At 35.3% G+C, this 21,756-nt stretch overlaps 3 protein-coding genes across 5 annotated transcripts in view; all 3 read right to left on the minus strand.

Annotated features, from left to right (window-relative positions):
- Positions 1 to 851: 851 nt before the first annotated feature.
- LOC140756595 (uncharacterized) lies at positions 852 to 7,084 on the minus strand. The gene is made up of 7 exons (XM_073092124.1): positions 6,150 to 7,084; positions 5,414 to 5,558; positions 4,729 to 4,890; positions 3,856 to 3,949; positions 2,321 to 2,479; positions 1,599 to 1,669; positions 852 to 1,163 (listed from the first exon to the last, which is right to left on the minus strand). Exons 1-7 carry the CDS (start codon positions 6,883 to 6,885, stop codon positions 986 to 988), a joined length of 1,545 nt encoding a protein of 514 aa, XP_072948225.1. The 5' UTR covers positions 6,886 to 7,084; the 3' UTR covers positions 852 to 985.
- Positions 7,085 to 7,465: 381 nt separating this feature from the next.
- On the minus strand, positions 7,466 to 13,268 carry IFT52 (intraflagellar transport 52). The gene is made up of 9 exons (XM_073092125.1): positions 13,081 to 13,268; positions 12,059 to 12,276; positions 11,515 to 11,650; positions 10,939 to 11,087; positions 10,333 to 10,481; positions 9,670 to 9,817; positions 9,167 to 9,270; positions 8,208 to 8,349; positions 7,466 to 7,750 (listed from the first exon to the last, which is right to left on the minus strand). The coding sequence occupies exons 1-9, from the start codon at positions 13,194 to 13,196 to the stop codon at positions 7,602 to 7,604; spliced, it is 1,311 nt and encodes a 436-aa protein (XP_072948226.1). The 5' UTR covers positions 13,197 to 13,268; the 3' UTR covers positions 7,466 to 7,601.
- A 520-nt stretch (positions 13,269 to 13,788) lies between these two features.
- eya (eya transcriptional coactivator and phosphatase 2) overlaps positions 13,789 to 21,756 on the minus strand; it is a 51,501-nt gene continuing 43,533 nt past the window's right edge. For all 3 annotated transcript variants that reach the window (XM_073092207.1, XM_073092208.1, XM_073092206.1), the window contains 7 exons: positions 21,221 to 21,323; positions 20,517 to 20,688; positions 19,747 to 19,836; positions 18,958 to 19,169; positions 18,207 to 18,329; positions 17,702 to 17,823; positions 13,789 to 16,944 (listed from right to left, as the gene is read on the minus strand). In XM_073092207.1, the coding sequence (XP_072948308.1) occupies positions 16,763 to 16,944; positions 17,702 to 17,823; positions 18,207 to 18,329; positions 18,958 to 19,169; positions 19,747 to 19,836; positions 20,517 to 20,688; positions 21,221 to 21,323 (1,004 nt within the window). In that variant the 3' untranslated portion in view covers positions 13,789 to 16,762. The remainder of the gene's footprint in view (positions 16,945 to 17,701; positions 17,824 to 18,206; positions 18,330 to 18,957; positions 19,170 to 19,746; positions 19,837 to 20,516; positions 20,689 to 21,220; positions 21,324 to 21,756) is intronic.

The raw sequence follows: 21,756 nt of genomic DNA on the forward strand, positions 1-21,756 counted from the left end.
GAGTGAGATATACACATACTGCCATCTATTGACGAACTTAGTACTTGAGTTTTCCAGTTACCCGACGTTATTAGGCTCTAGCATAGATTAGTAAAGATACTTCGCCGCCTTGAAATTGATTGAAGCCACAAACGGCTTATTAGTAAGTTCCTTTTTTGAATTATTGACAAATAAAATCATTTTTAGAGAAAATTTACGAATAAATACCTAATACTGCGTAATTTACATAACAAATAAATAATTATTTCAAATATTTTAGGGACATTTTAGCACGGAGACGGCAAAACTTTTTTACGCAACTATTTCAATTCTCAAAACTGGGTACATTTTCTTGTCAGGAGTGAGTAATCTTTATTAATCTATGGGCTCTAGACAGACGGACCGCATTTCAACTGCAATCCAATCGAAAATTGCAGTTTAGGTGCAGTTTGAATGCAGTTGACACGACTGCAATAGAACTGCAAACCAAACGCGTTTATATGACTGGGAAAGGCGGTGAGGTCAGTGACCTTGCGCGGCGTGAACCAGTCTGGAAAGGCTTCCAGCGTCCACAAGTGCTTATTATTTATTTACACTGTTATAGACAATAAAAAGAAAAACTTTATTAGACAGTTTATTAGCCATAGGGCTGAGCTTGGGTGGTGATGTCGGTGATCTTGCGTGGAGTAAACCAGTCCGGGAAGGGGTAGTGGCGGTGCTCCGACATCAGGCCGCGCGTGGCGTTCGTGATGAAGTCCAGGTTCCACACGCAAGGCATTTATGACATAAATGGCATTGGCAATATGGGTAATGAATAAAAACAAAATGCAATAGACAGTTTATAAGCCATAGGGATGAGGGAGGGTGGTGAGGTCAGTGACCTTGCGCGGCGTGAACCAGTCCGGGAAGGGTTTCAGCGTCCACAAGGCTTTAACATTTATTTACACTATTATAGACAATTTACAAAGATTACAATAAAGGCATACAAATTGCAATAGACAGTTTATTAGCCATAGGGCTGAGGGACAGTCGTGAGGTCGGTAATCTTGCGTGGAGTGAACCAGTCCGGGAAGGGGTAGTGGCGGTGCTCCGACATCAGGCCGCGCGTGGCGTTCGTGATGAAGTCCAGGTTCGTCTGCGACGCCACATACGAGAACATCGCCGGGAAACGCTCGGTGCCGCAACTGGAATAATGATTTACTTAATTAATATTTATTAATATTAATTCACTACTGTACCATTGTAGAACTCAAGGAACGTGAGGGATTAGGTTCTAGTGTGATACACCCAACTCAACCCAAGTGCGGTTGATAGACTTCATGAAAAATCATTAATAAGATATTTCTGGTCTTCAAGTTAGATCTTTCCTCTCCCCAAATGGAATTGAAGAATCTTCTAAAAATCAAAAGTCAGTTTAAGCAGGGCCTGGACTTCAAACTTTCAAACTCCATAGTGGAAAACGACTTTCGTGAGTTTGTGGTAGTAGATGTTCATGATGCTGCTATATTATCTGATTTTATTTGAAGAGTAAAATGACGGAAACGACACAATATATTTTGATCAGATTTTCACGCAGAAAGAGAGTACTTTAAAATGCAATAACTACTTTAAAAACTTACAGTTTTCGTATACCCCATGAAGCGAGGCCCCATAAAATACCATCACTGACTGCTGGAGCTCCAGTGTCACGCTAAAATCAAGAAAATTTCCATAATCTCGTATACCTATAGGTTTAGAAATGTAAATTTTAATATACTAATAATTAATTGTGTCTAACATGTTGTCTTGATTTTACTAAAGGTAGTGTAATTAATCCGCCTATTATAGCCGCGTCACGCTGTAAGTGGAAGGTGTGGTATGGCAGAATTACATGAGGTGAACTGACTAAGTATTCACTACTAAATATGTAAAACTACTAGATTTTTTATAATATAGCAGTCGAGGACGCAATCCACCTGATGGTAAGTGGCTATTGCCGCCCATGGACATCTGTAAACAACCCTAGATAGGATTATATACTCCTACATAAGCCTAGATAATGTGCCGTTACCTCTGTAGACTAAGTTAGAACGCCTCCCTTAGTAAGGGTAAGGGAGACATATTTTTCCGAGGCGTTCCGGCTTAGTCCTCAGGGGTAGCGGCGCATCTGTGGCCGACCTCAGGTAGGAATATTTAATCCTATCTGGGGTTGATTACAAATGTCCATGGGCGACAGTAGCCACTTACCATCAGGTGGTCTGCATGCTCGTCTGCTACTCCTATATTATAAAAAAGACACTAATAAGCCACGGAATATATTATAAGCGTAAACAGTTTTAATGTTTAAATTATAATCCCATACCGTACACGGCGCCCGCCGCCCCGTCTGCGTCAAGCAGATGAAGTTTTCGGACACGATGACGCCGAACCGCTGCGTGACGTTGTTGCACTTGGCGCGGTCCATCAAGCGCGCGTTGTACACCTGCAACGCGTACTCGTGGTTCTCGAAGATGCCGTCGCGCTAGAAACAACATTTATGTAATTAGTAACAGTAAATGAACATATAGCTAGGGTTTCGAGGCGAGAATTCCCAGAAAATATAAGATTTGAACATGGTAGAACCTTAATGGTTCGACTAAAGGCAAAGACTTCAATGTTTAATGCTGTACCTAATCTCATTGCTTATACACGCTTGAAATATTAGATAGTTTTAATTATGTACTATTCGCTCTGGGCATTTCATTAGAATGTCTCATATTGGTATTTTTTGTCCTGTCACATTCTTCAAACTTAAACATTATAGATACAAGGCAAAAAATGTGGACAATTGGTGCCTTCCCAACATTAAACCTTTAAAATTACTAGACATTATAACTACGTAAGTGTTTCCATCATCCTATTTGAGTTGTGATAGTTTATTAGTCTCTTATGATTGGTAAGCATATTTCAGGATTCACAGGATTTCGGTTACAGTGTAATAAAAAAGTTATATAAAATAAATAACTTTTAAATCTGAAAATATTTTTAATCAAAAAGAAGTAATACTATATACGATTAAATAGTTATGGCCTGAAATCGTTTCAATATGTATCCAATAACAATAACCATATAAAATATAAATAAAAGTTTATATGTATGTACTACACGTGTAATTTTACACTTTCCTTGTATTCTTTATGTTGTAGGTGTCTTGGACACATACATAGATAAGAACTGAAAACCCAGACCCAGTAGAGATAAGTATCTTAATTCATCAATTTGGACATCTTATCTATTTGACTGTGAAATGAAATCGGATCTATCGCATATCTGGGTGAGATGGCATCGATAACGCGCCAGTTTCCATATTAAGAGTTTATAATTATTTTCATGTGATAGAAGTAGAAGCAGTGATAGCCTAGTGGTTAAGAAACTCGGCCTCTCGATCGAGGGGTCCGAGGTTCGAATCCCAGGCACGCACCTCTGATGTTTCAAAGTTATGTGCGTATTAGAAATTAATTATTACTTGCTAAACGGTGGAGGAAAACATCGTGAGGAAACCTACATACCTGAGATTTATAAAAAAAAATCTCAAAGGTATGTGAAGTCTACCAATACGCACTTGGGCAGCGCGGTGGACTATGGCCTAATCCTTCTCATTATGAGAGGAGACCCGTGCCCAGCAGTGGGACAGTAACGGGTTGTTGTTGATGATGATGATGATGATGATGATGATGATAGAAGTAGTAAAGTAGTCATCACTTCCAAATACAGGCAGAAATACAACCGAAATCAATACAGATGCGTTGATACTCTTTATGAATAATTTGGACTATTACATTTATGTAAGCCTTATTATTGCAACGCAGAATACATCAATGGTAAACTCCAAGGGAGAGATGACAGCCTTTTTCTTACCCTTTCAGCTCCCCAACTGGTGACCCAAGCGTCTTCGAACGCTGGCATCATGGCGTGGTTCGGAAGATCCACACTGTGCACACGGTCCGAAAACCTATGAAAGGACATTTCTAAATATTTATAGTGAACATTTTAAGTTGTAATTGTATCAAATGTAATATTTTTATGAACAGATACTTGCAGTCGGTGACCGCAGTAGACGAACAACTTAGGAAGCTATCTGCTACTCATTTTTTGGATTTATGAACATTCCCCAACATCGAAGAAAATTAATTATTTTATCCTAAGTTGGACACGGATTAAGTATCTGTCTCACGGTAAAGGTCCATACGTCTAAATAATCTCGGTTCAGTCTATTTATAAAACGATATAACGGATGCACGGATATAACGGATTTGAAGGTGGTAGTACCCTTTGTGGTTCGACTCCGGCGGCACCACCGCCACACCTATTTCTAATAACAGCAGTGTTAGACGCTGCTGTGTTCCGGTTTGAAGGGCGTGGTAAGGGAGACAGACTTTTCCGAGGCGCTCCAGCTTAGTCCTCAGGGGTAGCGGCGCATCTGTGGCCGACCTCAGGGAGGAATACCTAATCCTATCTGGGATTGATTACAGATGTCCGTGGACGGCAGTAGCCACTTACCATCAGGTGACTGCATGCTCGTCATAAAAAAAATGCACGCGGTACGCATGCGGATCAACCAGGTTTAAACCCGCGCGATAGGAGAAATTCTCTAGTGTGTGAAGTATGTCAATTCGCGCTTGGCCAGAGTTATTGATATTGGCCAAATCCCTCTTACTCTGAGAGGAGACCCATGCCCATTAGTGGAACAGTAAAGAATTGAAGGCCACTAACAATATAACTTGATCTTACCTTATAAACCTGTCAAGGAGAATCAAAGCTATATCGTTGTCCGGGGTCCGTCTGATGCTCCAATTGGGGTGTTTGACCACCTCCTGGATCTTGGCCATCTGGCCGCCCCGGTTATTGTGGCGGGAGCCAGCTCTTACTTTTAAACGGCTGACGCGATCAGATCTGCAGTCAAGAAGAAGTTTGTTTGTATCTTTATTTTTTCCGGGTACCGGATGACCAATGACTTAAACCAGTACCGGATGCAATAAGATCAGCAATAATTCATAGATATGGTGTTAACATAGCGTTTTCTACCCTCGTACCACTACAGTCGAATTCGTACCTTGGTCGCAATAAATACACACATAACACAAGTACACAAACATGCTTACCCAACAACAATTTACATTTATTTTAGATGTCTGGTTGCCTAGAAATGGAATCCAATCCCTCTACGCTACTGCGATACATAGGTGGCCAAAATTGCATAATTATGACAGGTCATAGAAATATATAGAAAAAATCCTGAATATTTTTGCATTAGGCATTATTTGATCTCTTTATCTAGATGTGAAAAACTTGCATAAATGGTATTTCATATAATAAATGCACATTTTAACGATATAATTTAAAGATGGACATAAAACTATAACTGTAAATAAATACAACACCATCGTATAAACCACGATAAAAACATGGTACTTACTTCCAAATACAGTTGGCTGTGGTGATGACAAGACGCGGGTTGAGCAATGCGCCCGCGCACCAGTGCTCGTTGCCCTTCTGGATGGAGACCACGTAGGGATAGTCCGCTATCAAAGCGTCTCTGCCTGCTATCAATCTTCTGCTATCTACAAATTAGGGGAAGTCTTGGCTATTATTTACACTAAGAGAACACGGTAAAATGCTTTAATATAAGATAATGATTGACTAATAAGAAATATACATTTTGCGACATTATCCTCTATTTGACAATTATTAATTGTCAAGTTCCGTTCTTGACGGTAGTTAAGAAAGTGTGACGTCACAATTTATAAATTATGAGAGTAAAAAATTGGTAAGTTTCTTAAATTCAAACATACCAGAAGGTATTTATTTTTGAAATAACTTGGTACGTATTTATATTAATAAATTTATTTCGCCTAATCGAATCGAGTATCAATTTGGAATTTCCTTCGCTAACTACTTATATTTTTGCAAATAAATTTACTGAAAAAATGTATTGCATTATTTATTTACTTTTATTTAATTTATAAATGGGATTTTCACAAAAACATTTGACATACGTCGAGGCGATAATATATCGATATGAACCATTGTATCAATCTATTCGATATACGCCGATGTTGACTTTACTAAATAAAGTATAAATAATGGATGGAGTATAAAACCAAAAGTATTTTCGAAAGTTTATTTCAAATAATTTTACCGTTACATTTTACCTTTCTGCTCTTGGCGTCTTTTTTTACGGGAGCGCTTTTCTATATTGTCATATCTTTGCTGAATCTTGTCTTCTTTCTTTCTTTCTTTCTCAGCCCGTTTTCTGTTACGAAGGACTCGTTTATTCTTCTTCGTGTACTTCAACTTAGCTGTCGATTTAGCGTCAGTTATTCTGCTTTGGTGTCGTAATTTCGTTTTCTTTTTTGATAAAGTATCTTTAGAAGTGTTTACTTTATCTTTTGTAGCCTTGTGTTGTTTTTTGGTTGATTTAGTATTTTTCGTTGCAGGACTATCAATACTCTTCCTTCTATTGTTACTTATTTCTTCAGTTATATTTTTAGTAGCATCTATACTTTCATTGTCTGCTGAACGTTTTCGTCTAGTAATTGTGAAATGATAATCCGGTACCTTTAATACCTTTTTGACTCTTGTTTTCTGTTCACCATCGTGTTCTGGCTGGAAGAAAGGACTATCCGGTACTCCTATTTGTTCCTGATTGTGTACGATGGCAGGGAAAACGGTATATTCTTTGTTTCTACTGACGCGTTTCTTCAGAGTCCATTTCCGACTTTCATTTGACTTTAGCTTAAAAAACTTCCTAGGATTCAATATCTGCATTTTCTTTATTTTCTTTGCTGGTAAATTAGTTACAATCTGGTGTGCCAAATCATCTTGGCAAAATGAAAAGTTTATAAATTCTAGAGTCGATATTATTAGCAGAAATAATATTGTTTTCATTGTCAGCAAGCTGAGTGGTGCCGTGAACACATTGAACCGATATGTTTTACAGCTATTTTATGTGTTTTCTGATAACTTTGGTCAATTGAGCGATAAATTTTCAATATTCATAACCTATGCATATTGTTTTAATTTTTAAATCATAAAGTTAAACTTATCCCTTATCGTAAAGTTTTTTGAAAAGATCAAGAGCCGCGTAATTTAATTAAGTTGAATGACTCCAAATGAATAACTTAATTTTGATTTTAATGAAATAAAAAGCCTTTTTATATAAATAGTATTATATGTATTTAAGTTTCTTACTTAAAATAATAAGTTCAATGAGTGATACATTCAATATGTATTAAAATAAAAAACTAGATACCTTTTATATTGTGTCTAAATTTAAATTTATTAAGATTTGCGTCTTATAATTCTCTTGCCTTCACACTACCCTGCTATTGATCTGTTACGAAAATCTTATATTGAGACACCTGTCGTTTTATGGGATCACTAGGTTTATGATCAGAATTAAGAACCTACTAGAAAAATATCCCACTACAAGCTCTGATTCAATACTGGGGCATAGGTACATTTGATAAAATTGTATATAAGTTCAGACATACAAAATCAAAAAACTTCAATAGCATGATTCAGATATGCACACATAGACACATAGCGCCATCTTTTATCAAACCGAAACATCTTATATCGACTATTACACAAAAATGGTCATTTTAATCTCTGGGTGCTATCTTCTTGAAGGTAGCCAATTGAACCGCCAGTTGATGTAAGATGTGTTTCGCTGGCGGCGGCCGGGACAAGCGGACAGCTCGGCCACACTCCCGGATGAAGTATTCTAGCTCGTTCTCTAGTTGCCCATCCCCTGGAAATATAAAGCTGGAGTCAAGATAGGCATCAAGAATAGTGTGTAGAAGGAGTAGTAAAGTAATTCCAACGCTTGTGTATGTTCGTTCTTCTTGAATAGTAGCAACATTGCCGTGTTTTCGTTTGTGATATCGTTTGTGTGTGAAGGCTTTGAAGGTTCAGCCAAACGTTATTATGAAGAATCACGGAACGTCAAAGTATTAGTGTTAATATCAATCCAAAAAAGTGCAATGAGTGTTAAAATTACCAGATTCATTTGTTTGTGTAATTATTTAAATTTATCAGAATCTCTTAGGCAATTAATTCTTTTCTTTTGGGTGTTAAATGTTAATCCACCATGGGTGCTAAATTGCATACAAATGTCAAATCAATTTCTGACAAATCTGCTTTGTGGGAAAATCTGTCATAAATTTTAATTATTGGAATTTGGAATATGATACGTTAATGTATATTACCTTGTCCCATTCTAGAGTTAGCAGGTTGTAAACACTTATTAGCGAGACGTGCTAACTGTGATCGCTCTGAACTAAAGGCTTCGTCCAAATCGAAGAGTTCTAGCGGCGGAGGCGGTGGTTCTCTGAACGTTGGTGCGAATACCTGCAAATAATTAACCAATAAATAGGAGTCATCTGCAATAACACTTGCAATTAACAGTTTAAGTGTAGGTAAACGATAACTATTTTTATTTATAAAACAGTAATCTGAACTAATTGTTCTATCGTCCATACTTTTGTTTCTCTATGTCCTATACCATGCGAATAACAACACGTTTAGGAAATTAAAAGGGTAAGTAAACTAGCGTGCAGTGCAACTGATAAAAGTAGAGGTGACTGCAACTCATACACATCTGTAATAAACCTAAAATAGGTATTTGAAGGTGGTAGAACCCTTTATGGTTCGACTCCGGCGGCACCACCGCCACACCCATTTCTACCTAATAACAGCATTGTTAGGCGCTACTGTGTTCCGGTTTGAAGGGTGTGGTAAAGCAGACATACTTTTCCGAGGCGTTCCAGCTTAGTCCTCAGGGGTAGCGGCGCATCGGTGGCCGACCTCAGGTAGGAATATCTAATCCTATCCTGATTACAGATGTCCATGTACGGCAGTAACCACTAACCATCAGGTGGACTGCATGCTCGTCTGCTACTCCTATATTTATTATAAAAAAAAAGTTTCAAAATCTACTTGAGTTTGACAAGTGATTCGTTTCTACCCCTCATGTCAGTACCCCGTATGTCTAAGTTGGAATGGCTCATGTAAATTTGTCTATTTTACCGCATCTCTGAAACCAAGACGACTGCAGCATTTAACACCGCTATTTCTCGTAAGAAGTAGGTGTATAAATTTAATGTTTCATCCATTTATAATGATGATATTTTCATTTTGTAAAGCATAGTATTTGATGGTTACTTACAGCCAACTGTAGAGGTGGGAATGGTGTTTCAAATTGTGGCGCGATCAGCCGCAGAGGTTCGTGCTTAACTCCCAGCGCGTCATAAAGTCCTAGTACTTCTGGAACTAAAATTTACATTTATTACTTACTTTAATCAATCAAATACCTAAATTATTTACATAAAATTAACATTTCAGATAAATTATGAAAATATCAAGAGATTAAACTTCATATTGTACCGATCACAGATGTGTTACTTATGATGGTCGCCTCATATGTAAGTCGACGCATCCACACTCATTCAGCGAAACGCAAAACTACTTCACGTTAGGAAAAGATGTGACGATAGACCCTCTCAGGTGACACCCTAATGGTTCCACGTTAAAATAACCTACTTAAATAATTACCTAAGAATAAGTCGAAATACCAAAGTAAACCCTACTGATTCAACAATAATTCGAATTTGTTATTATATTTCGTGAGCTATTGCTTAAACTTTTTCACCAATTATTACGATTACTCACGTTGTGCCAAGTTAAGTGAGAACAACCTCCAAGTGAATAGCGCATGAGGGTGTAAGGGTGCCAGCCGGGGCGGGGGCGCTGTCGCCGGCTCTGCAAGTAGCACCGTACTCAGCCAGAGAGTATCGCCTAGCGTGCGGTACTCGTTTACCTAGAGAACACCACTGTTTCAATACTCTCGTCAAAATAAACCATTATTATTTTAGAAACAAGTGTTAGCAGACTTTTATTTTAAAACAAAGTTTCAGTAAACTTTAAATAACTATAACAAGGGTGTATAAGAAAATTTAGTGCGCCATCTTGAAATGTCCGTTATCTTAAATTTATGGTAACGACATTTGGTTTCCGAATATATATTGTTAAGGGTTGTTATTCATATGACACAAATATTGCTAAGGGCATTCAATCCAATACGAACGAAGTCACTAAGTTAATTATGCATTGCTATCCAGACCAAACTTGTATATAAAATTTTAGATTCATCAATTGAGTTTAACTTGTTTAAAATTCAGTTGCAAAATTCGACCCGCACATAACGAACACAACAATGTCACTAAGTAAGTTTAATTAAGTTTATAAAATTATACAATACATACAAGCAAAACTTGAAAATGTCCATGTACCTATAAGGGTACGTTGTCGTAATATTCGTAAAAATCAACTTACATCAGGATCTTCAATATCCACAGGATTCAGGTACAAGTCCGTGACGCCGCCTAGGTGGTTGAAGATCATCTCGCGAATGAGATCGTTGCACTCGCTGTCCAGATACTGGTCCGCGAAGAAATGGCCCGATCCGATCACGAACAGTTTACCTGGATAGATACATATATCACATATTAGACAAAGTATGTGGTATAATCCCTTGGTTTGACTATGGAGGCGCTACCGCCACACCTATTTCTGCTAAATAACAGCAGTGTTAAGCGCTACCGTGTTCCGGTTAGCAAGATAGGATAAGAGAACATATTTATCAGAGGCGTTCCAACTTAGTCCTCAGGGGTAACAACGCATCTGTTGTCCACATCCGGCAAGACTTTAATTTTATCTGAAGTTGATTAGAGCTATCCATGGTCGTACCATCAGGTGGGCTGCATGTTCATTTGTTACGTTTCTATTTCTATGTTACAAAAAAAGATAATATTTATTTATCTACTGCGATCAGTAATACGTACCTAAGTAGGTACATAACCTTCGCGACTACACCAAAACTCTCGCACTAGAAGACGCCTATTGTTAAGGAAAGATGGTCTCTTATCTACATGGTCTTACCTCCGCTATTTTCCGAGGTGTACATTGCAGCAAGGGGCCTCTTCACTGGATAGCAAATATCACTGCTGGATAGGATCGCAGCGGCCGGCTTCTTTACCGTGAGCGTCGCGCCGTAGGGGTACACGAAGTTGGGGGTTGGAGGGTCTTCACTGAAAAATTTATTTACTACAGTAATCTTGCCTGACTACATTTCTATTATTATACTTATTCTATCTATTTTATCTTCAGTACAGGTTTCCGTTGATGGAGAAGAAAAGAAGGAAGGAAGGAAGAAGCGGGGAAAGGCAGAGAGATAAGAGATGTTTTGTAATAAGGTGCGGTTCTGGTCCAGGAGACCTCCAAATCTACAAGTGCCCTTGTAGATATTTGTGAAAGCTTGTAAAATTAGATCTAATTCTTAGACGGGGGCCTCATTCAACATTTCCGCCCGGAGCCTCCGACGAGCTTAGTCCGCCACTGCCAAGTAGATAGTTATTTCCACATCTCTCCATGTAACTTCGCTGGACACTATGCAAACAAGGTTTTTTATAGTTTTACTAGTTACTTTTACACAAACACTTAAGTACTTGTACTTACAGAAAATCATCTGACTCGCTAGTGTAATTGGGCATTTTCATGATGTGTTTCTGCACACCGCGATTCAATATCCCGTTTGAAATGTGACATTCTTTGGGATGATAAAATTTGTGGTATTTGGCTCGAACTACGCAATCTGGACAACATAAATTGATTAACATCTACACACTTACTTAACAACAAAAAGCGTCTATGTACAATGAAGGTAAAAAGTAATACTTTCGTAACGTAACACTTCAGTGTAAATGGTTTCGTTACAACAATCGTTTCAACAACAACAAAAGAAAAACAAATAAATACAACCAACTTCGATGTCATTACAAAATAAAAAATAAATGAAAAAAATGATTGAGTACATAGTTCTGAAGTCGGCACTAAGTAAATATATTTCGTTAGCTCACGACGTAAACAGCATAATTATCCAGCATTGACGTCAGATTTATGTACTCAACCGTAATTTAATTGAATTATTTTTTTATTTCATTTAAAGTAATTAATTTAATTTATTTTTAATTAATTAATAAAAACCTGATAACAATCTCACCATTATTTACCACAATACCATACTCCTCCAAAAAGAAATTGATATTGGTATTCATCCGTTCCTCGCCGCCGTCTGTCATCATCACTAACACGGAGTCTCCCCTCTCCACAACGCTCTTTAACGCCGCGAACTCATCATCAGTGAACACGTTCTGCGGCCCTGGTATCACGAGGATCTTCACATCTTGCAATATATTCGGTGATATCTCTTCTCGATTGCTAATGGTATTTATTTTAAATAACAGTGTTAAGTGGACTGCAAGCTGAATTCAAAAGATCATTACATCACATAGCATATGAACTTGATAAAGCCTTTTATGATTCATGTACCCCTGGGGGGTTACTACCATCTCTTAAAATAATATTATTTCAATCATATATTGAAATTTCTCTGTCCTCTTGGATAAGGAATAGACAAATTACTCATTGTTTTACATCACTCGTCAGGAATAAAACAACTCTTTTTTCAGGAGGTCGTCGTACGAAACAAAATAATGTAAATGCAATATTGAATTAATACTTTCCTGAACTATGATTGTTTTAAATGATGGTGGTAGGCCCCATGTTCCTTTACCAAATCAAATGTAGTTGCCAAACTTTTTGAGTCCCATTGCTGGACACGGTCTTACCCCACAACTGGGTGAGAGCTGGAGCACTTGAGCAATTTTACACTACACTCAGTAGACTAACACCCATTATTAATTATCTATCATCAATCAATCTATCATCGGAAAACATAATTTTCGCGCCGCAAATTAAAAACATTAGAAATATATTACTTTTATTATAGACCGCGCCAAACTGCTAGTCCGCTCTGAAGTTGTTGCGAGCAGGTGTAGTCTTCGATCACTAATAGTGATCGAGGGGTGTAGTCATACAATTTGCTATGGTGACGCGATTCATTTCTATATTCAGAGCGGACTAGCAGTTTTATGCGAACCAGCGCAGTATCTACCTACCATGCGGAAGATATAAGGAACTGACGTTAGTAACTTGACTCTTGAATGAAACAAATTTACTTACATCATAACTTTCCATGCAGTCTTCAATTTGCGATGTAACAACTTAAAATTCTCATTTATTTTGAATATCTCATTTTTGGACACGTCAAATAAGATTGTGTTTACTGAGGACTTCATTTTAATGCTTATTTTATAACTGAAGATATTTTAATACCCGCAAATATTCGTATATTTATTATTTGTTTGGTTATGCGTTGCTTAGCAACCGTTATGTTATGTCCATAGATTATTAAGATGCTTTGCTTTGAGGACTTACAAATAGGTTTTCTTCAATGTTCGTGTAGAAAAATAAAATGTAGGTCCAATGCTCCGTGAGCTCTCTTTCCGTGGTTCCTCCACCGTGGAGTCCTCCTCTTATGGAGTAATTTTTAAATTTTGTAGTTTTCTTGTAATAATTTATAATAGACGCACATACAAACTGTGATTTAACACGTTTTTCTAGTAGGTACATGATAATTAAAAAACTAAAAAATGCTAACTATTACTTTTGTGTATTAATTATTCAAGTCAATATGAACATATTTTTTGCAACAGATATTAACAAGGATTAAATCGTGCCTACACAACAGGCACGATTTTTCATACATATTTAAATATGAGATATTTGAAATATTTATGTTTGATTTTTGAATCGTTAATTCGAGCAATAGTTACGGGCTGTAGTGTGATTGTTCAGGGGATACTTAAATATACAGAAAAACAAAACAAAAATTGTCAAATAATATATTTTATTTACACCTCGAATAATCGAAATTTCGAATTAATTTTCATATCACTAGCATATAAGCTATTTCCCTTTTATATCTAGAATTGTATTTACAATTTTGAATAATTCGCAAGTATTGCTACAATCATTTGACGTCTTTTAAGACAAACTGTTTATTTTTTATAATAAAAATACAACAGAACAAAACAAGCTTCGAAAAAAATTGTGTTCCGTGAAAAATATATTCATGTGGCACTATTGATCAGTGCGTTTTAAATACACGAAAATATAGCATAATGTAAATTATAGTTTCAAAAATACATTTATCAAAATTCATTCACGACAAAAATGCACAAAAATAAATAAATATAAATTAAAACCATTTATTTAAGAACAATATCAGCTCCAATTAATTTTAAAATTGTGAATTAAAAAGAATGTAAAATTATTTACAAAATTAAGTATTTAATTCAATTACTAATTTTGAGAAAAGATAACTTTACAATTTTAAACCTTCATGAATAAATTCTGTACATTTTTGCCGTGAATACATAAGTAATATTTTCACACAGAGTGTATCGGATTTGTACAATTATCTAAAACATTATAAAATTGTCATTTAAAAGCTCATACCTTGCAAATTTAGGCAAAAGACATTTTCTAAGTTATAATATAAAATATAGTTAACGAAGTTATTGCAATATTAACCGACAGTGGTTGGTAGGCCGTTACTTATCTGATATGAAGCCTGATAAATACATTATTTATGATATAAATAATCGTATTGAAAACTCAACTTTGAAGACGACACGACATAAGGTGAAAAACAATATTAATTATAAAATGGAAAAATAAATATATAACTATATATAATATGTGCCCTTGATGTGGATAAACAAGCCCAAAAAAATATGTGAACAATAAATATAAGTATGCAAGATTTTTTAAGACTTTTATGCTTAAAAAGGGATATTGTTCATTATTGAAGTAGAAGAAGTAAATCAGCATGTAATCCACCTGATGGTAAGTGGCTACTGCCACTCATGGACCTCTGTAATCTACCCCAGATAGGCATAGACGTCCTAAGGTTGGCAATAGTTGAGTTGTTGCTGACTTGCTGAGGACTGCTTTGTAAAGCCTCGTATAAGAGATTTTCCTTTACTATTCCCTTTAAACCGGAACACCACAGAGCTTAACAATACTGTTATTAGGCAGGAATAGTTGTGTTACAGCCCAACTGCGAAAATACTACCACTCTTAAAGATAGCAGATATAAACTCGTTTTAACATATTTTTGATGACAACGTCGTATCGTTTTCAAAGAGGAGTATAATGAGTTAATTATACAGATACAGTAGATGTATAAAAATAGTTGTGCTGTTATACAAGAGGAGAAATATACATTTTTGTATAATTGATGCAGTCAGCTAGATAGCCAGGCTGTACACGTCGACATTCTTATAACAATAACATTGCAAATATGTATAATTTAATTAATCTATACTAATATTATAAAAAGGAAAACTTTGTTTGTTTGTTTGATTGTAATGAATAGGCTCAAAAACTACTTTAAAACCGACCGATTTTAAAAATTCTTTCACCATTCGAAAGCTACATTATCCACGAGTAACATAGGCTATATTTTATATAAAATATATTTGATAAATAGATTTTGAGGCGGTACAAAGTTTGCCGGGTCAGCTAGTGTATAATATATGCATTACCATTGTATATGCATTATAGTTTTCTGTTTATACTAGATTAATGGAAATTAAAATAAGGACTGTAGATAAAATAAATTCTTAATTAAATGCTATAATAAATATTTTTATTTTTAACTTCGAAAAGTGATTTTAGTTAATATTAAAATATGATAGAAAAGAAAACCTCAAAGATAATAAAATGAATGTTAATGAGTGGCCTATTAAAGGCACTTTGTAAACAGGAATTACTTATTCCGATCATTTAAATTCTTAGTAGAAGATTATTTTGTTTTAGAAAAAAAAACAGAATTGTTATAAAAGGGACCAGAAAGACCGACCCACTAAAAAATAAATATGCATACTTCCATCTTCACAAATACTTTAAAATTTAAAATAGCTTGGTGTGAAATTGTATCCATTAGGCTCCTGGCCTATGAAATAGTATGGGCTGCTTTAATTTTAAAATTCATTAATTAATTTATAGTTACTGGGACTATTTCTTTAGAGTTATCCATCAAAATGTTTTAATAATAAAGATTTTACTAATAATGTCAATTGCATAAAAATGTCGACGTGTACCATCCGAAAAGTAAAATCATATAGAAATACCTACTCTCATAGTTTCACATAAACATTGCCCTAAAAATATTTACTAAAAATAATAATAAATCTGTACATTGTATAGAATATATAAAACTTATATAGTAGGAATGGAATTAACGTAATCGTTCTAGAGTAGAGATTCTCTACAATTTGATATATATTTACAAATCTACTATATTTTTTACCACTTTTGAGCTGTTTTTGAGCTTTATAAAATAAATGATATACGTTTATGTGTAAAATAACTGAACTGGCTCCGAACTAAGGCTAATAAAATGTACTTAAAATGGAGCCTTAACTAATAACATTCCATACATAAGTGGTTTTATTAGTGGCTTTCTTGACAAAAAACTTTTTGTTAAACTTATCAAAAATGATAAATAAGCCCTCATTCAATTTGTAACAAAGAAACTGAAGTTCTAAATCAATGTCAGTCTACGAAATTAGAACATTTTTTTTACATTATCGATGTTATTCCTATCCTATATTGCATTCTGAAAATACCAGGGCATCAGAATATTATAAGAACTCATATTTAGCGCCTCGAGCGGCTATAAACTCCAAGAGAAAAATCTGTATCGATCGTGAAAGTACTAGGGCATCAAAAACCGAAAGAATTGACTTCTGGCTTAGATGAGAGTTACATACAAAAGTACCAGGCGAGCAGCAAATCATAAGAAGCCCATGTCGAGCGCGTTGTACAGCGCGGCGATGTCCGAATGGCCCGATATACGCCAGAAGGGGTAGTTTTTGGCTTTCGCGGCCGCTTCTTCGTCTTGACCATCCCCTATCACCACGTATGTACATCTTTCGCCGAAGCGTTGCTTTATTTTTTCGAAGCAGGTCTCTTTTCCTGAAAAAGTAAGTTAAAATGATTATACCGTCAGTATTACTTTAATCCATCGCTAGTTCTGGGCGATGTATGGTTCGTAAATAGTATAGTTCGTAAATAAATGTTGAAATAAAAGTTAATAAAAATTTATAGTCTTCGAGAGGGACATGAGAGCAAACACAAATGAGCGATTAATTGAATAAGACATTATGTGGACAAATCTCTATGCTATTATTATATTACATACTAGCTGACCCAGCAAACGTTGTGTTGCCATATAAATAAAAAAAATTTAAGGGTGAACAACCCTTATCACTTAGGGGGATGAAAAATAGATGTTGGCCGATTCTCATAGATACTGGATAAGCACAAAAAAATTCATCAAAATCGGTCAAGCCGTTTCGGAGGAGTATGGCAACGAAAACTGTGACACGAGAATTTTATATATTAGATTAAGATTAACTCACTTATTAAAAGGTATCAAGAATATTCTTGGCTTCCCTTTTAATAGTAAGATAATTTTGCAATAATAGAAAAAAAACATGTTGAAGTTTTTAAGTAAATAAATAAGTAACATTCACGGAACGAAAAACTAGGTAACCACGAAACAAAAAAAAAACACTACAGGTATTATAGTCCACGTCCACCTAAAACTGCCAGTTCGCGTAAAATAGTGATACATATAACGCCATCTGTTATCGGATTGTGGAAGTAAGCTAAATATAACATTTTGCTACAGATCGTTCACTATGTTACTCTAGTTATATTTGCTACATACCTGTTTTTGTAGCAGAGTAAATGTTCTCTATGGGGAAGACTCCGCCGAGTCCGAACAGCAGAACCTTCGCTAGCGCCGGTACTAGCTGTGTCGTTGTTACTAATACGTTGACGCAATTTTCCCTGTAAATAATAATAATATGAAAAATTTAATTTTAAATTACGTTCTAGCTGCTAGCTTTTGGCCGCGGCTCTATATGTATGTGCCTCATTTACCACATCATGTAATTATCAATCATCATCAAGTCATAAACCTATGCAACAAATTTAATCTAAGTCTGATCAGTATTTTTTACGAAATAGTGATAAATATCCCTCCGTACTCATGAACTCTTGTGCTTATCATATTAAAGTAAGACTGGTAAGTAATATATACATATCTTGTACTTAATATTGAAGTCCATACTACACACAAACTATAAAACGAATAAATTATTTATGTAGTTTTCCCTTATGCACATTAGGAAATGTAATTTATAAAGGAAATTAAGTGGACAATATCTTACCTAGAATTAATCATATTGAGACACTTGCAAGCTAGAGTCAGCCAGTTATCAGTGGCCTGCTCCAGTTCTGCCCGTAGTTGTAGCCACTGTTCACGTTTAGCTGGTCCCAGGAGGCCACCCACACTGGAAACAAGAAATTCTTGTTATAAACTGAATAAAGAAAAATGTTTATTGCTAACTTTTTTTTGCTTAGGATTCATCATTTTATTAAATGTAATTTGACTTAATATAAAATTCTAAATGACATAGAAGCCATGGTAATAAATCAATACAAGGGCAATCACATCTTGTGAACTTAATAATTTATTGCAGTCATTAATACGCATAGTGACTATAGCATGTTATTTACTTGTTGTCAACCCATTACAGAGTGAGAGGGGTTTAAGACATAATCCACCATGCTGACTAAGAGCAAATTGCAAGACTCAACACACCTTTGATTTTTTTTTAAATCTCATATTATGTATAGTCTGATTTATTAAATTGTGTATAGTTGTTAAAGATTTCGTTTTTTGTTGAGTTTGTTAAAGTTTTTGTTTCTCATTAATTTTGAAAGTGACATTTCTTTGTTTACATTTTGGACACCTAATTATGAATCAGACTATAGGTCTACTGATTTAGATGCTTTTTTTTCTAACTTTGAAAAATCAAAAACATGTCTGAGATTCGAGACCTAGATAGTTTTAAACTACCACCGTTGTGTTAATGTCATGTATATAGCGCATTATTGTTGAAAGGCACATAAACATACCTATTCCTATAATTATTATACGTGTCCTTGATCTTCCGGTAGCGGAAGGCCAGTTTTCTCATCCAATCAACTCCACCACGGACACCAGGCGCACATAAACCGGTGTTAGGCGCGGCGCCCGCGTGGAAACCGTCCGAGGCGAAGTTGTACGCTGAAAGGTCTTGCCCGTTGTCGTCGGCCGCCACTGCGTCTATGTGCTCCTGGTCGCAATCCTACGAATAGTAGTACAATTTTCTTTATAAAGTAATCCGACTATGTTGTGTACATTATCGAAAAAATTTAGTGCAAAAATGGTAGTGGCGTTTAATGCAATAATATCCTACTACTGGACACGGGTTTCCTTGCAGAATGAGAAGGATTTAAGCCACTGTGTACTATGTAGTTTACCAATGCTATATCAATGAATTAACTATTGTAAGAATAGGTTTTCTTTGCTAAAACCATGTAGTTTACTTTTGCTTTATTAATGATACAATCATTAAGTATTACTATTGTTAAGAAACCTATGCTAAAATGATAAGATAGAAAAGTTTTCAAAACTGTGTAGACCACAAAAAGGTGATTAGGCAATGTGATATGAATTATGATATACTATGGCCAAGATATCTTACTAAATACTTTATAATCTAATAGGAAATATTTCTCCAGCAGTGAAACACTAACGGAATAGGTTATATTAAGTTAGGATTGATAGTGGAATATTACGAAGTTAAGAGTACTTCGCAATAATCGACAACAAATATGTATGAGGCAAGCGCTACCAATAAATTTTAATTATGCAAAACTTACCTCTACATCATTGAAGAAGAAATGTGTATCTGCTAGGCTAAATATCATTTCCTCCATCCTGAAACCTAGTTGAACTATTTGTTGCGTATCCTGAAACAAACAAAAAATATGTTGTAGAAATAACATAATTGGAAATATAGGTTTTTTGTCTAATCAAAGCGATAAACAAAAAAAATGTTACCAAAATTAAAATCAATAATAATTTTAATGACACACTGCCATTCATCCATAAAGATGGTAGAATATACAAGATTCGACCTGGCAAGTACCATTGCGACACCAATTATAGCATATATCAGATCTTGCATTTTCGTGGCAGGGTATAGATACTGGCTGATATTTTAGCACTCAAGAAGGGCAATACATCTGCCCTGTTCGATATTCAGTTAGTGTTTCCTAACAGTTATATTGGTATGATTCATATAAGCATGTGCACTTTCCGAATGCTTCAAATAAGAATAGTTATACATAGTTTTAAAACTAAAAACCACGCTCAAATCGCACAAGGACAATCGTTAATCATGATTCCTGACGGTCCTGATGAGAAGAATGGGATAAAATTATTAAAATCGTGTATTGTCATCGGTTCTTGATAATTATTCAAAATTTTCAATCAATCGGACCTTTCAAAGTGGGTAAAAATCGAGTTCAAAGATTCCATTACATAGATACATACATACATACAACCCAAGCTAATAAAAGCGTGGTAATGGGTATGGAATCCTAAGAAGAAGATTGTGCATTATTAAGTGTATAAAAGTCCCACAAACCTTATTGTACTTAGTAGCGTAAGTGCCAGTTAGCAGGGAGTGGAAGATGATGATGGTTTCGTCCAGGTCCCAGATGAAGACCCTCTCCGTAGCTGGTTCTGGAACATGCTGCGCTGGTGACGAGGATGTGTTCCTGCGACCTCGACCCCGTGATCTGCTTGCTGTGCTTTCACTAGAAGGATACAATTTTTACTTCAACTAATGCTACTTCAATTTATCTTGAATTTTTTTACCAAAAACCTCTACACATATAGCATCAAATATTATTATTTTTCTGATTGCTTTAGTATGTTGAAGATACAAACAAGACCAGTGAAATCATTTCATTGTACACAAAATGTTTTCCAGGCCAGCTCTTGAATATTTAACCTTGAATATTGGAATACTTATGTGAATTTGGTTGAAGGACAGACCAATTTACACATTTATACATTAATAACAAATTTTCATGGGACTTTTATGAAACAATAAAATTAATTGAATTACACTAATTTCCATATTAGTATAGTTATTGCCAAACTGCACGTCCACTCTGAAGTTGTTGCAAGGAGGTGTAGTCATATAATTTGCTATGGCAATGCAATTCATTTCTATATTCAGAGCAGACCAGCAGTTTTAGGCGGACTACACTATCAAAAATGCAACAGTATAAACACTCCAACAATAATGCATATGTCAACAATCTAATGATAACATAATCTTACCCAGAGTTTTCTCTACATCTCCGACTGGCTGCATGAATTTCATTTTTAATAGGAGACAATGGACTTGTGTCATTGATTGAGGGCAGCATAGACGATGGAGAGTCTGCAACAACATCGTTATTAAAATTATTGAAAATACGAAACGAAACGAGTTTTTTTTAATTAAAATAGCAATACATTTAATGGTATATAATATAGTTACTGCCACCCATGAACACTTATTATTGGTACTGGTTTTACCCAATTGGAAATGCAATACCTTATTTGGATTGGGGAGTACTGTTTTCTAGGCAATTATTTTGGCTATGATTATTTTCGATTACCTCGAAAGTGTTTTATTAAGTTGTATATAGTTTAAACTTGTAAAAAATCAATGGTAATAATTTTGAAAATATGTATTAATCCTGCTGAATTATTTATAAGAATTATTACAGAGCTAAATATAACTTTGCGTAAATTTTTGTGTAGAACACTAAATAATTATTCTTTTTTACCATTTTCACTATCGGAATTCGGCCAGTAATCGGAACTATCAG

The sequence above is a fragment of the Epargyreus clarus genome, unplaced genomic scaffold (assembly GCF_041222505.1).
Source record: "Epargyreus clarus isolate Ecla_fem2 unplaced genomic scaffold, WU_Ecla_fem_2.2 ptg000035l, whole genome shotgun sequence".
NCBI classification, from domain to species: domain Eukaryota; kingdom Metazoa; phylum Arthropoda; class Insecta; order Lepidoptera; family Hesperiidae; genus Epargyreus; species Epargyreus clarus.

Coding starts and splice junctions, on each gene's coding strand:
- LOC140756595 (XM_073092124.1), bottom strand. CDS start 6,885: ATGAAAACAATATTATTTCTGCTAATAATATCGACTCTAGAATTTATA. Junction 3,950..4,728: donor CTCCTTGACAGGTTTATAAG/GTAAGATCAAGT, acceptor GTCCTTTCATAG/GTTTTCGGACCGTGTGCACA. Junction 1,670..2,320: donor GGCGGCGGGCGCCGTGTACG/GTATGGGATTAT, acceptor TCTTGATTTTAG/CGTGACACTGGAGCTCCAGC.
- IFT52 (XM_073092125.1), bottom strand. CDS start 13,196: ATGAAGTCCTCAGTAAACACAATCTTATTTGACGTGTCCAAAAATGAG. Junction 11,088..11,514: donor AGCGAGTCAGATGATTTTCT/GTAAGTACAAGT, acceptor TAAATTTTTCAG/TGAAGACCCTCCAACCCCCA. Junction 9,271..9,669: donor CTCACTTAACTTGGCACAAC/GTGAGTAATCGT, acceptor TGTAAATTTTAG/TTCCAGAAGTACTAGGACTT.